General features: G+C 44.6%; 1 protein-coding gene across 2 annotated transcripts in view; it reads left to right on the top strand.

Annotated features, from left to right (window-relative positions):
- The first annotated feature begins 7,110 nt into the window (after positions 1-7,110).
- AOAH (acyloxyacyl hydrolase) overlaps positions 7,111-15,273 on the top strand; it is a 202,443-nt gene continuing 194,280 nt past the window's right edge. For both annotated transcript variants that reach the window (XM_089687015.1, XM_089687006.1), the window contains exon 1: positions 7,111-7,590. In XM_089687015.1, the coding sequence (XP_089543141.1) occupies positions 7,440-7,590 (151 nt within the window). In that variant the 5' untranslated portion in view covers positions 7,111-7,439. The remainder of the gene's footprint in view (positions 7,591-15,273) is intronic.

Here is a 15,273-nt window from a genome sequence, read left to right as displayed (position 1 = left end):
CAGGCTGTGAGGTCTCTGCAATGACGTGTGGAAACAGTGGATTTTATGTGAGCATATGGAGGCAATAAAATGTTGCTTTTTATTCATCTGACAAATGCGAGTGGTCTGGTAATACTCTTTTAGCAATACATCAGTTATTACCAGTATTACACTATTTTACATTTCTTTCCCTTGCACTGCTGTGGAGTTTGGAGAGAGGATAAGGCAGGAGCCAGTGGAAGAAATTTACCCCAAGTCCCACATGGTGGAAAGAAGTCCTGAAGGCTTAAAGGGGGCTTAGGATCCCTATACATCCTAAAGGTGTATTGCTCACCTGTATCTGGTGAGTGCGGCTGATATTGGCTTTTTTCACTGGTGATTTTTGGAAGCACTATCCTGGTTTGGATATTTGATTTTTTCACCATTTGTTTGGGGAGAAAGGACTTATATATTTTTTTTAGATATTTTTTGATTTGGACATTATTTATACTATTATTATTTTTTTTCACTTTAAGGTGTTTAAATATTGATTAAGACAGGGTGTTGATTTGCGCTGTTTTTTTGTTTGTTTTTGTTCAATTTACCAACAGCGTTAATAGTATCTAATACCCAGTCCAGAAGGGACGTAGCTACATTTCCAAAACATGTGATGAAACATGCCTACCACCATATCACAACGAGGACATGTTGCTGATTTATCAGGATATATTGCAGCCAGTCGTCGCGGGGTGTAGTATACTCTATGAATAAATTTTAGTTGTATAAAGCGGTGCCTGGCCGAGATCATGGTAGGGAGGCATTGCAAAAGACAATCCTTCCACTCATCCTCCGACAGGGATGGATGGTTTGCGTGCCATTTATCGTAAAGCAACTGCATTCTAGGGGTAGATAGAGGTAACAAATGGGATTGGAGGGAGGATAAAGGTTTAGGCAAGTCCTCCTGTAACAACAAGTGTTCTAGAGTGTCAGTCTGGATGGCAGGGGGAGAAGGAAACTGGGCAGCCACAGCAATTGGAAAACCCGGATAAAAACATCTGGTTAGGCAAGCCGTGGTCACGTTTGAGTTCATCAAAGGAGAGCAGGACACCACAAGGCATGACGTTCAACATTTTGATGCCATACCGAGCCCACACCACTGGATCCAGTATCATGTGCAGATGGGGGAGTGTAGGATTACCCCTGAGCGTTATGCGAGGGGAGTAAGAGTTATTTACATTGTACTGAACCCTAGCCTGTATGCACACTCTCAGGGTCGTCAGCATGGGAATAGTGATGGCCAAGTTGGATTTCGGACCTCTATTAACTAGGTTGACAAGTTCTGCTTAGGAGCCCAATATCGCCACCTCCGGGATCACCGCTCCATTATCCCTAGACCAGGAGAGCCACCAGCACACCATGACCAAAACAACCGCCCAATAGTATAAAAGCAGCTTAGGAAGTGCCAGGCCGCCACGATTAATGGGTAAGTGCAAGGTAGATCGGGCAAGTCTAGGGGTCCTCCCAGCCCAGAGAAACACAGAAACAATACCATCCACCCCACAGAAAAAAAGTAGATAAACTTAGGTAGAAATATCATTTTAAATAGATTTACTTTGCCTATGGTGGTAATAGGAAGGGAAGACTAGGCATTACATTTAGTCTGTAAATGATGTAGGAGAGGATGAAGACTGTCCGAAAGGTATTTCGTCAAGTCGCACTGCACCATCACACCCAAGTATTTAAATTTGGAAACTGATTTAATAGGGGCAAAAGAGATGTCAGGTAAGGGGCCCAGCTCAAGGGGAAATGATAATGATTTCTCCCAATTTATGCATATACCGGAGTGGCTGCCAAAGCAAATGATAAGGTCCAGCGCCGTTCTAAGTTGCAGTCCTTGAGATATAAAAGAGTGTCGTCCGCATACAGGGAAACTCTATCCTCCCAGTCGCCCATCGGTAGCCCGTGTAAGGTCTTGGAGGAGCGAATCAGGCAAGCCAAAGGCTCGATCGCAAGGGCGGACAGGTCCAGCAACAGCGGGCAACCCTGCTGAGTGCCCCTATGGAGAACAAAAGTCGGAGAGAGAATATTATTAGTACGTACTTGCACAAATGGCGCACTATACAGGCATCTAATCCAGGAAATTAAATTGGGAACAAATCTGAAACGTCTCAGAGTCTCCCATAGATATTCCTACTCAACCGAATCAAAGGCCTTTTCGGCGTCCAGCACCACACCCGGGTCATCACAATCTCAAGCAGCAGAAATGTGAGGGAACAGTCTCCATATGTTGATGTCAGTGCCCTTACCTGGCATAAAGCCCGTTTGGTCATGTACCAATGTAGATATAACCGAGCTCAGTCTTCCAGAAAGCACTTTAGCTAGTATTTTCACATCAGTGTTCAACAGGGAGATCGGCCGATAAGAGGAGCATTGGGCCGGGTCCTTCCCAGGCTTCAAGATCACCACTATCACTGCCTGGAGCATAGAAGGGGGCAAGTTTCCTGTCTCAGGTAGGACATTAAGAAGCATGTGAATTCGGGGAGCCAGTTATTCAATATACATTTTATAGAACTCAATTGGAAAGCCATCTGGACCCGGCGTTTTGCAAGATTGGAGAGTGCCAATCGCCTGCTGGCTCTCCAATTGTTTCTGCTGAGGCATGTAAGCAGCTTTGGAGGAGTAAAATTTTGCATAGTAGTCAGCAAATCGACGGTTGATTAAGACTGGATCAAGGCTCCTAGAATCATCCTCAGTCTGTATAAGGGCGATGTTTGTCAAGGCAGTTTGTTTCCTAGCCAACCAAGCCAAAAGGCTGCCCGCTTTATCCTCCTGCTCAAAGATACGCTGTTTTTGATGGAGCAGCATCTTCCTGGAGACTTCTGTGCATAACAATAAAGCTTCCCTAACTGCCAGTTGTAAGTTGTGGTGATTAAAAGGATCTGGGTTAATTGCATAATTAGATTTGACTTCCTGTACCCTCCAGTCCACTCAGTCCACATCTGCCCGTCGGCTAACCTGCAACTCCCCAATTAGGGTCTGATACTGTCCTCTAAGGGTAGCCTTCAAGCCTCCCAAGTAGTACTACTGTAGAGGCAGCAGTATCCTCAATAGATTCCCAGTACTGCTCCAGTGCTTTCCTTAAAGGAGGTTCAACCTCAGGGTCAGTAAGCCAATACCGAGATAATCTCCATATTCTTTCCCCCGGGGCATCAGAAATACTCAGGCTAAGAAGTGGAGCGTGATCAGAAATTCCTCTTGGAAGGATGGAGATCTCCTGAACCCTTGCTAAGAGTGGAGGTGTAGCATAACAAAGATCAATTCTAGACATTATTCTGTGCGATGCCGAGTGGCAGGTATAGACCCTTGCCCCAGGATTTTTCCACCTCGACACGTCCGTGAACCAGTAAAGCTCTGCCCATGTATCCAACTCCGACTCCTCGCTGACTTCAGGATATAATTTGTCAACACTAAGGTCCGGAGTAAGGTTAAAATCACCAGCAAGTAGAATATGGGATGTGGGATATGAGGCCAAGAATGGGGCCAAAGCAGCCAATGAGTGCATGGAAGCAGGAGGCAGAAGATAAAGACCAACAATTAGCCTTTCAAAACAGTTGATCATTGCATGAATCATAACATATTTTCCCTCCAGATCCAGCCTGAGATGGAGAAGAGTGAATGGCAAGGATTTGTGAATAAGGACACTAACTCCTTGGGCATAGGAACAGTAAGTGGCATTGTAATAGTGACAGACCCAAGCCCTCTTAGGCCCAGTACCCTACGGCCCATCAAGTGGTTTTCTTGCAAAATACAAATATGTGGATTATAGGATTTGAGAAATTTGAAGACAAAGGAACGCTTCACAGGGGAGTTAAGGCCCCACTCATTCCAGGAGATACATTTCAGATCAGGGGGCACCATACATGAAGTACAGGAACACAGATTTGCAACCACTTAAGCTGAATCCCGGGAAGAAAACATAGAACTGTAAAATATGCAGCAGAAGAACCAGCATAACATCCTGACACCATACAAAGACAGGATCACAGGGATATCAAATGTACCTTGCAACCAGGGGCGGACTGACCATTTGGGAACTTGGGCACTGCCCGAGGGCCCGGGGTCAGTAGGGGGCCCCATGAGATGCCCTTGGTACCTTTTCATAGGCTTTTTTGGGTGTGGTTTGAGTGTGGGTGAGGACACAGGGGCCCCATGATTCCCTATTGCCCAGGGGCCCCATGAGTTGTCAGTCCACCCCTGTTTGCAACAGAGAAAAACAACTAAAAACTCCCGAAAAACATAACCACCCACCCTCCCTCCCTCCAAAACTGGGAAAGTCATACGTCCCTGAACAAAAATAGGCAACAGGCCATAGGGATGTCCGTGGAGCGAGTACATAGAGCAAGTCAGTAGAGCTCACATGTCTAAGAGATGCCGCCTCTTAGCTAATGGGGCAGGTCACTCGGCTATAGCCGAGGGTGCAAACTTAAGTGAAACCTGAAGAAACTGATGATCAGGGAGTCCTGATTTAAAATAGGAACAGGGACAGAGGTAACAGAGCAATGACTCTTCCAAAGATGCGTTAAGATCAGTGCTGCGGCCATAGGGTCTCCAACCAGGAAGCTGCCTCCTCAGGCACTGTGAAGAAGTGTGTGGTTTCACCATCTTGAACTCTAAGCTTTGCAGGAAACAGCATTCCATTAGGTAAGGCCTTTTGCACGCATTTGGGCCTTGACAGCGTCGAAGGATCAACACTCTTGTTGGGTATCCACAGAGTAGTCAGGAAACAGCATCAACTTGTGATTTTCATAATGCAGTTCCTCCTGGGTCCTGGCCACCCTCAGCTCCAGATCTCAATCACGGTAGTTGAGCAACTTAAAAATAAAAGTGCTGGGTGGCGAGCCAGGTGGGTCCTGGGCCGCTGGCATCTGGTGGGCTCATTCGACCACAAAAAAGCTAGAGAAGGTTGCTTGAGGCAGCAAAGAGCGAAGGAGGTTTTCGATAAACCTCTGCCCCTTCAGGAAGACTTACCACACGGAGGTTGTTACATCTCCGCTTCTTCTGCTCTGGTCTCGAGGTATTTGACCTTAACCCGCATTATATGTAGCTCAGCTGAATGGTCGTTTATGGTGTCTTCCGCATCACTGACCCTTTGCTCAATTGCCGTTACTCGACCCCAGAATGCATCAAGATCTCGCAGGATCTGCCCTATGTAGGTCTGCAGATGTTCTATATTCGTAGTGAGCACCGCTTGACAATTGGTAATGGCCATCATGAGAGAATTAAAGTCCGAGGGTGCAGCAGGTGGGTTGGGCTCCTCTGAGGGAGGTGTGGTCATGGTGGCGACTTCTTTAGCCCCCACAGGCCAACTGGTTTTTGCAGATTGTGTAGTTTCGGATCTTCTGCCAGCGCCCGAAGGCTTGCCCCTAGTCATCCCCAATCCTCATTCGCACCAGCAGAAAAAATATGGTTACCAGAACAATTGGCTCCAATTATGGGTATTCAGCCCCCTCGACCCACACCGGGGACTGAATAAGTAAAAAGGAGACAAGCAACTCTTCCTGTGGTATTTTCAGGATACTATTACTCTGAGGGGGGAAAGGAGATATGAATCTTAAGTAGAGTTGGAGCCCCCATGCAGGCTGGATGCTCAGACCTCCCAGGTGCGGGCCCCCTCAGGATCTCAAGCAGGGCACTGGATCGTCTGCACCTGTGGCACCTGTTAGATCTTTGGGGGGGGGTTTGCACATGGACTGCTCTGGTGTTCCCCCCCAGGCAGCAGCTAGCTATCCCACAACCGGTCCCTGGACGTGGCGGGAGCCGCGCCACCCCAGGGATTGGCGCACAGGCTCCCCAGAACGTAGGCCTCAGTAGGCCATGGATCCCCAGGGGCTGGAGTGAGGGGCAGATGGCCAGTTTAATCTTCCCCAAGGCAGCAGCTTACCACATCGGCTCCAGATAGCAGGGCAGCGGCACCCAGGATGAGCCACAGGTCAGGTCCGACGTGCGTGTAGGCCGCAGTAGGCCTCGATAGGCCGCGGACATCTGGCACTCAGCGGGGGGGCTTCGGTGTTGGTGGGAGCCAGCTACCCACAGGATGGCTGCGGATGGGATCTCCGAGGCGGCAAAGCTCCTATTTATGCAGCCACTCCGGTCGCCATCTTGGACATGCCCGCAGGGAGAAATATCTTTACTTCCTGTCCCATAGCCCCTCAAAAGTGAGGAAATCCCTTTTGGTCATCAGAACTTGTGTCCCCATTGGAAGATTTCCCCTTTGTTCCTTTTTTGGTGCCAACCCAACATTTGAGATTTTCTTTCACTTTCACTCTTCGCTTTAATAACAGTAAACAGGAGAAATAGAGAGGGTGAATCTCCCTATGGGGACACATACAGCAATAAAAACCTGGGAGATGTTCTAATCTTTCTACACTCTATCCAAAGCTAAAGAAAAACATTTTGCCTTTGGAACAGTTCACATGATAGAAATGCAGTCCGGATGTGTTCTGGATACGTTTCAGCATGTACGTTTTTGATGCGTTTCGGTGAGTGTTCGGTGAATTTAGGTGCGTTACTGTGCGTTGAACCCTCTGAAACAGACTGCACTGGTGTGAACAATGCCACTGGAAACCATGTAACCTGCTATCAATGTTTTTTGATGCATAAAAAAACACATTACTGTGCGTTACTGTGAATTTTTGATGCGTTTTACTGCGTTCCAGTACAGGTAAGTGCATAAAAATGCAGCATGCTCTGCTTTTTTTTCTGGAACTGGAACCCTCTGGAACAGACCGCACTGGTGTGAATGATGCCATTGGAAACCATGTAACCTACTATCAATGTTTTTTGATGCATAAAAAAAATGCACTGGACTGCATGTGCTGTGAACTGGCTCTTTAGTTATACTTTAAGTAATAGCTGACATCCAACGTGTTAAAGATGCAATATCACCGGGCTGTTTCCCTTTCCTTCAGTTTATTTCAGTCTGTAATTATAAGATACTTTATTAGTTCAGCATGTTAAGATGTACATTTTACGTGTTGTTATCTGTCAGTGACAGAGGTGACATTGTTGAGTGACCCACCACCCCCCTCCCACTGGTGAGACATAACAAGCTGCACATGCAACTTCCAGCGTGTTTGTGTAAGACAGAGAACACTGAGTACACAGTCATATGAGTGACACACAGAAACTTTGTGATGTAGGAAGTGAAGATCTCTGGTCTTTGCTTTAGTTCATTCTTTCATTATTGCTGCCTCGTCTTTTATTTTGTAGGCTACTTGAACATACCAAGAACATCACTTCAACTTTCTGATCTGAAGACGGACACAAAATAACTGCATGACGTAGATATTGGTTCATATTCTTTCTTGGAAACTTGCTTGTTATGAGGTTGTGCTGTATTTTCAGCGTGGATTTCCTTCTCTTAGTCATCTGACAACCCCAGCCCAGCTTGTGACTGCTCTGCACTGCCACAGCCTGAGAAGATGAATGGGCAGAGACCAGTCCTTTGCCTGGGACTGCTGGCGGGGATCCTGATTTTACTGATACAGAATAGTAGCGCAAAGTCTTTATTTCACCATGAAAAAGTGCAGATGAGAGGAGAACAAGTCACCAATGAAGAAGTCGCTTGTATAGGTATGTACAAGAGTTATTATTATATTTAAAGGTAACTGATGCATAACTTTGTTAAAAATTCAAATTCTGGCCATTTTTCACTTTGAGTAAGAAGTCCTTAAAGTGTATGTATAGCTAAAACTTTCTGTTTTAGTTTTGGATAAGGTAGGCAGTCGTTAACACCAGACAAGAAATTAAAGAAATGGGGTCACAAACCCTGCCGCACAAAGGATCTTAATTCCCTTACACCCCTACCCCCCACACTGAAACAATGTTCTTTTCTTTACTACTGTCCCTGTCCCTATTTGATAGAATCTGCATCACTTTCTGTCTTTAATCCTTTGTCACCAGCAAGGCTGGGACAAGATGTAGTCAAGACGGGCAGCAGCCTTGGGCGCAGTGAAGCAAGGGGGGCAAATAATAGAGGATGGTACACACATTCAACAGCATGTATTAACAGTGAGGGGAAGGGGGGCACAATTCTAGATCCTTGCCCTGGGCACTCGATAACCCTGTCCTGGTACTGGTCACTAGGACAGGAAGCGAGAGGAAATCATCCCAAAGGACAGCAGTAAGGATCACATAGAGCTTTGGGCTTTTTAATCTCTTTAAGTGATTGTAAACCTTTACATTTTTTTCGAAAATAACAAACATGTCATACTTTCCTACTCTGTGCAATAGTTTTGCACAGAGCAGCCCCGATTCTCCTCTTCTGGGGTCCCCTGCCAGAAGTCTTGGCTCCTCCTGTTCTTCGAGTGCCCCCATAGCAAGCCACTTGCTATGTGGGCACTTTTGCAGACTTGATCCTGAGCCAAACTGTGTGCGTCTATTGGCACACATGGTGTGGCTCAGCCCTGCCCCCTGCTCTCTGCTCACAGGATTTACCTAGCCATTGCACATATGCATCTATTGAGGGTAGACTCACTGCGCAATCGCAGCACACTGACTGACAGACCACTGACCAACAGATCTCAGTTAAGGCTTTTGATCGGAAGCCAGGGGGATGGAAGCCGGTCACAGTAATCACATGATACAGAAACCATGCAAATTCCTGGGCATTAAAGCTCACTTAAAAGGCTATTAAGGGGTTGGTAAAATGGCCAAGATACACATTTGTTGGTACACTGTTTATATTTTATCTGTAAGACCATGTTCACATAGACCAGCGTTTCTTAACTTTTTTACCCCAGAGGAACCCTGAATATAATTTGCAGGTTTTGAGGAACCCCACCTAAAACCAATTTATTGGGGAGCAGGGGAAGAGTGACCTTTCATCGGTAGCGAGTAGGAAGAATGTCCCCCTAACAGTAATGGTAAGAATACCACACTAATGGTGGCCGTACCTACTTTGATAAATGATGGATTTCTTTTCTGATCAAACTTTTCTGATAGGAATATTCGATAGTTGACAATCCGATCAATCGATAGACCACACACTGGATTTCAATCAATAGTTAAGATATGATCATAAATTATTGATCACATTTCTGTTCCCACCATGTAATCTCATAATCCGATCAATCAAACTAGATCGTATTCAGGAAGGAAGTATCTTGGTGCTGCCGCTCAATGCTGAATTATCGATAATTTTCCTCCCTAGTCAAATGACTTAGTTTAATCAATTTCAGGGGGTTGGAGAGATATGGCTATTTGATTGTTTATGGATTCCAACTTTTTGATCGAATTGAACATCGACTGTGTACAAAAAAATTTAATCATATGTGGTCACTATTGCAGACAGCTAAAAAGATAATTGATGTCATGCAGCTGGCTCTGCCTAGTTGTGTTGGTTTCAGAACTATGCAGGCACCAATAAATGGGAGGTAAGTCAGTCAGGGCTCATAGAACCCATATCAACCTTTGGAGGAACCCTGGTAGATATTACTGACATAGTTGACATAGTTGACATGGATGACATAGACATTGAAAGTGGAACACTTAGCTTGTGTTTTCAAGTTTTGTTGCATGCTCCCTAACCACTAAATTAAAAAGGCTGTTCTGAGCCAGAGTTTATACCTCTGTACTGGGGCATAGCACTGTATTATACAGGTCTGAATACAATGCTCAATGATTGCCATTACCTGTATTGCTTCCTCTGCTGGAAGAGCATTCACCAGATTTATGGAATGCATCCTAAGTAAAACCTTTTGGCGGCCATACACCAGAGGTCTCCATACTGCGGCCTGGGGGCCAGATACGGCCCTTTGCTCACTTTTATCAGGCCCTTGGAGAACTTTTCCTCCCACTGATACAAGACACTATTCCTCCCACTGACACGAACAATGGGGCATAATTCCTGCTACTGACATCAACAACGAGGCACTATTTCACCCATTGACACCAATGATGGGGCACTATTCCTTCCACTAATACCACTAACGGGGCACTATTCCTCCCACTGACACCAGTGATGGAGCACTATTCCTCCCACTGACACCATCGATGGAGCACTATTCCTCCCACTGACACCAGCGATGGGGCACTATTCCTCCATTGGACACCAGTAATGGAGCACTATTCCTCCCATGGACACCAGTGATGGAGCACTATTCCTTCCACTGACACCTGCGAAGGAGCAATATTCCTCCCACTGACACCAATGATGGGGCAGTATTCCTTCCACTAACACCAATGATGGGGCACTATTCCCTCACTGACACCAATGATGAGGCACTATTCCTCCCTCTGACACCAATGATGAAGCACTACTCCTTCCACTGACACCAATGATGAGGCACTATTCCTCCCACTGACACCAATGATGGAGCACTATTCCTTCCACTATTACCAAGCATAGGATACTATTCCTCCCACTGACACCATTGATGGGGTGTTTTTCCTCCCCCTGTACAAGTAGAATTGTTTACTCCCATTGATACCAGGACAATTTCTGCTTCCACTGGCCACAGTCCGCCCCCCCCTAAAGTCTAATGGACTGTAAACTGTCCCTTTGCTTAGAAAGTGTTGAGACTCCTGCCATACACAGGAGAACATAGTGGACAGATAATGAATGGCTGAGATTCTGGTCTTTGTTTTTCCATCCACCATCCACAGAAATGACAATGTTGGATAACATAATCATCAGTTTATGTTGTGCATTGAACTACATCACCTATTTAGTAATATTATTATTTTACAAGATTATACAGGATTTATATAGTGCCAACAGTTTCTGCAGCACTTTACAATATAAAGGGATACAATACAACAACAATACAATTCATGGGGGGGGGGGGGTTGCTCCAGGGAGCTTACAATCCAAAAGGGAGGGACAAGTGACATAAAAGGTAACATCTGTGAGGAATGAACTTACGGTAGAAATAAAAAATTAAGTTGTTAGTTAAAGACAGGATAGGCTTCCCTGAAGGGATGAGTTTTCAGGGATTGCCTAAAAGTGGACAGATTGGGGTAAAGAGTTTCAGAGGATGGGAGAAGATCTGGATAAATCCTGGAGATGAGCATGGGAGGAGGAGACAAGGGAGCTAGAGAGCAGGAGGTCTTGGGAGGAGTGAAGAGGATGGTTTGGGGGATATTTGGAGACAAGATTGGGGATCTAGCTTGGGGCAGGGCTGTAAATAGCTTTGTATGTTATTGCTAATATTTTGAATTTTATTTGTGGGGCAATAGGAAGCCAGTGGAGGGATCGGCAGAGAGGGACAGAGGACACTAAATGGTTGGTAAGGTGGATGAGTCTGGCAGCAGCATTCATGATAGACTGAAGAGGGGATAGCCTGCAAAGAGGTAGGCCTGTGAGGAAGGAGTTACAATAGTTAAGACAAGAGACAATAGTTAAGGCGAGAGTAAATACGTTGCTTAGTGGTTTCAGTGGTTAAAAAGGGGTATATTTTGGAGATGTTACGAAGCTGAAGTTTACAAGATTTGGACAGTGATCGGATTTGGGGCTGAAAGGACAGGTCATTGTCCAGGATTACACCTTACACCTGGCATGAGGGGAGGGACTGATGGTTGTAGTATTGATCTTAATGGAAATATCAGGGGAGGAAGCACAGGCAGGAGGGAATATTATGAGCTCAGTTTTGGAAAGATTGAGCTTGAGGAAGTGATACAACATCTGTGTCAGTTAATAAGTTAGTAATGCGAGAGGAGGCTAAAGGGGTGAGGTGGGGAGTAGAGAAATAGATTTGGGTGTCATCAGCATAGATATTGTACTGGAAGTATCGGGAGTTTATCAAGTGACTAAGGGAGGAGGTATAGATATAAAAGAGAAGGGGTACAAGGACAGAGCCTTGGGGGAACCCTACAGAAGAGGAAGTTGAGAGGACGAGACAGAATTATAGGCAACACTTAAGCAACGCTGTGATAGGTAGGAGGATAACCAGGAAAAGGCAGAGTCTTGAAGACCAAGAGAGAGGAGTTTTTTGAGGAGGAAGCGATGGTCAACAGTATCAAAGATTGCAGAAAGGTCTAGTAGTATTAGTATAGAGTAGTGTCCATTGGTTTTAGCAGTTAGTAAATCATTACTGAGTTTTAAGGCAGTTTCAGTGGAGTGCAGTTAGCCAAAGCCAGACTGTAAGGGGTCAGAAAGGTTGTTGTTAGTGAGGCAAGATCTCAGGTGGTTGTAGATTAAGTGTTCTAAATGTTTAGAGGTTAACAGAAGCAAGGAGATGGGTCTAAAGTTTTTCAGGCTGGTGGGCTCCAGTGAGGGCTTTGTAAGTATTCAGGTAATCAGCACATGCTTTAGAGGGGAGAAAAAGGTGCCAATAGAGAGGGAGAGATTAAAAATGTGAGTGAAGGAGTATAGGACAGAAGAAGAGGGTGACTACAGTAGTTGTGCAGGAATGGGGTCCAGTGGACAGGTAGTAAGGTGGGCTTCTCTGAAAAGTTTGGCGACCACTTCTGTAGCTGCAAGGTCAAAAGAGGAAAGTATTGAATGTGGTTTTGTACAGGGCATGTTAAGTGGGTTAGATATCTGTGCAGTGGAGATCACTTTCAAACAGCCTGAAAGTTAAGTCAGGGGAAATGGAAGACATAATACAAACGATTGTCCGTGGTTTTGACATCCCTAGTTTGTTAATTGCAAGATGCCGGGTAATGAAACTTGCACAGCCACAAATCAACCTATCTGGTGATGTCTAATGACATCACGTGAAAACCCATCTCTGCTGTAACACTGTCAGTTATGAATCTGTTATCAGAGGATAACTTCTAACCCTCCCAAAGCAAAATACCAACATAATCAGAGATGCTGATCTGTGACAAGCCAACAAATGACAGAATGTGCCCAAAACATTTGTTTTCTACAATATTCCCAAAACGCATAAGGCTGCCTTTATTCCCTCTGCAAAACTGCTATTTATTATCATGTGGTATACAACCGAGTGAGAAACAGTACATACACCCACACAGTTAAGTAGTCTGCTTTACAATGCTTGATGCTTTGCAGCCTTCAGAAGCATATTAGCATAGGTCACCTAGGGTAATCTCAGGAGACTGTTAACTGAATAAAGCCTAACTGATATATTTAGATATTTCTAGATGAATCTGTTTTCCTCTGTATCATGTACCATGCCATGAGTGAGAGATACTGTATGAAGAATTTGAGTATACTGTACATATATATATATATTAGAAATCATAGGCTACCCCCCCAAAAAATATCAAAACACAACAGCCTCGTATATATACAAAACGTGTGTGTATGTGCATATGTGTCTGTGCGTGAAACAAAGACAGATTTCAGCACAAATTTATTAAAGCAAAAAAAAATTGTTGCATCATTGTAATTTTCTCTATCGACTTCTGTACAACCAGCCTCTTGGAAAATTCTCACTTGACCAGTGCCCCCTGCTATAGCTGATGGTTGTGATGAGTGCAGTCGAAAGTGTAGATGGGGGAATCAATTAATTCCCTTTGTTTAACCTGATGTTTGAACAAAAGAAAATGAATCATGTATGGCCTGCTTAACATTCCTCTTCTCCCAGAGTGACAATGGTGTTGTCCAAAGGTGCCCCCTGTCCTCCATCATTCAGATAGTAGGCACTCTAATACAGAAAGTGTGTTACTGGCCAGATCACCAGGTGAAAACAGAGAGGAAAAGGCCTAAAAAAAGAAAGAAATCTAATGATTGGTGATCTACAATATATTACATTTTTTGGGGGGGGGTTTAAAACCACTGTAAGTAATCTAGACAACCACAAATGAGACAGTTTAAATTCATTAACTAGATAGATACCATACAGTATAACAACACAAATCATATAATACACAAGTTACAAAGATGATAACCACTATGTTTCACAAAAATAAATGTAAATCAAAGTTGCTAAAAAGATGGCTAAACACCAGGTTTCTGGAGCAAGCCACACTACCCATATCTACTAGCAGAATTATATAGCCAATGCACTCCAGTTCAGGGAAATCCTCGTTTCACCTGAATTGTGCATTGCGCAAGCATGAAAAGTCCATAAACTGTAATGTCTACATTTTTCTGTGTTGTAAGTAATCTTTTACAATGGGGTGATACAGCGATTTCAAAGTTAATGTTCAGCGGAATCTTGCAGTTGATGGCTCCCACTGTTGGTGATAGCTTTGCAGGGTGTATTGTTTTTGGTATAGTGTAGTCACCCTGCAGCTCATGACATCTTTTCACCCAATACAGCTTTTTATGACCCTTGTGAGCACATGAATCATATCCAAAGGTGTTTTTCTTTACAGATTTACAGTAATAGAAGCAGCATTCTGGTCTTAGCCAGACTAACAGGCTCAAGTTGTAGATACAGAGCTGTAATTACTATACCACCACATATGGACCAGTGCCTAGGGCAGATTCTATAAGATCCCATTAATACTTGTGAATTGGTCTATGTGGGATAACATGCAGAAGACACAGTAGGGATTCCTGGCAATTAACTGTGGGAGGTAGCAGTCCTATTGGAAGCAATGGGAGGCTGACAGCTCCCACAGCTATTTGCAGCGGCTGGCATGTAATCCCTCATGGAGTGATTACATCTGAGTGATTGGCCCTGGACACAGTCTGCATCCAAGAACGATCACTCACAGGTAATCGCTCATGTAGTGATTACATGCAAAAGGCTGTGATATGCTGCATGAGCTTTCAGCCTCCCTTTGCTTTCAATAGGGCTGCCTCCCATAGCTAATCTCCAAGAACCCCTGCTGAGGTTCCCACATGTAATCGCACCATTTGCAAGTGTGAATGTGGCCTAAGGGGGGAAGCACTGAATCTTAAAATTTTCGAAATTGTGAGAACTGTAGGAGGGATTTAGTGCAGGACAATACAAGAGGAGTTAGAATGTTCTCAGGCACCATGGGCTGTCAGAATTTTATAGTCCGGCAAATGGGATCTGTTCATCTGCACTGTTAGCGTGGATGGATGAATTGGTTAGATTTCTAAATAAATCTATATGTGTATGGCCAGGTTTATAGATGACAAAGGTAATGATGCTGATTCACTGTCCAGTAAGGAGACTAAAGCCAAAGAGGAGACATAGGGTGACTGACAGATGCCTGGGAGGCGATATATCACTGGCTCACCATCTGTTTTAACTATGAAAAACCTTCACAAGATGCATTGCATGCAATTACAGGGCTGTTGCTGTGTGGCTCAATTAACTTGAATGGATCACATGCATTAGTGGTACTGCACGGCAGTTGTGACGGGGGTATAATATTTGTCATGGCCTGTATACAACCTCCTCCAGGTGCTGTGTTAGGTTTTATTGTCCC

The sequence above is a fragment of the Staurois parvus genome, unplaced genomic scaffold (assembly GCF_062004578.1).
Source record: "Staurois parvus isolate SC_StPar_1 unplaced genomic scaffold, SC_StPar_1.0 ptg000020l, whole genome shotgun sequence".
NCBI classification, from domain to species: Eukaryota; Metazoa; Chordata; class Amphibia; order Anura; family Ranidae; genus Staurois; species Staurois parvus.
This window is presented reverse-complemented; position numbering and strand designations above follow the sequence as displayed.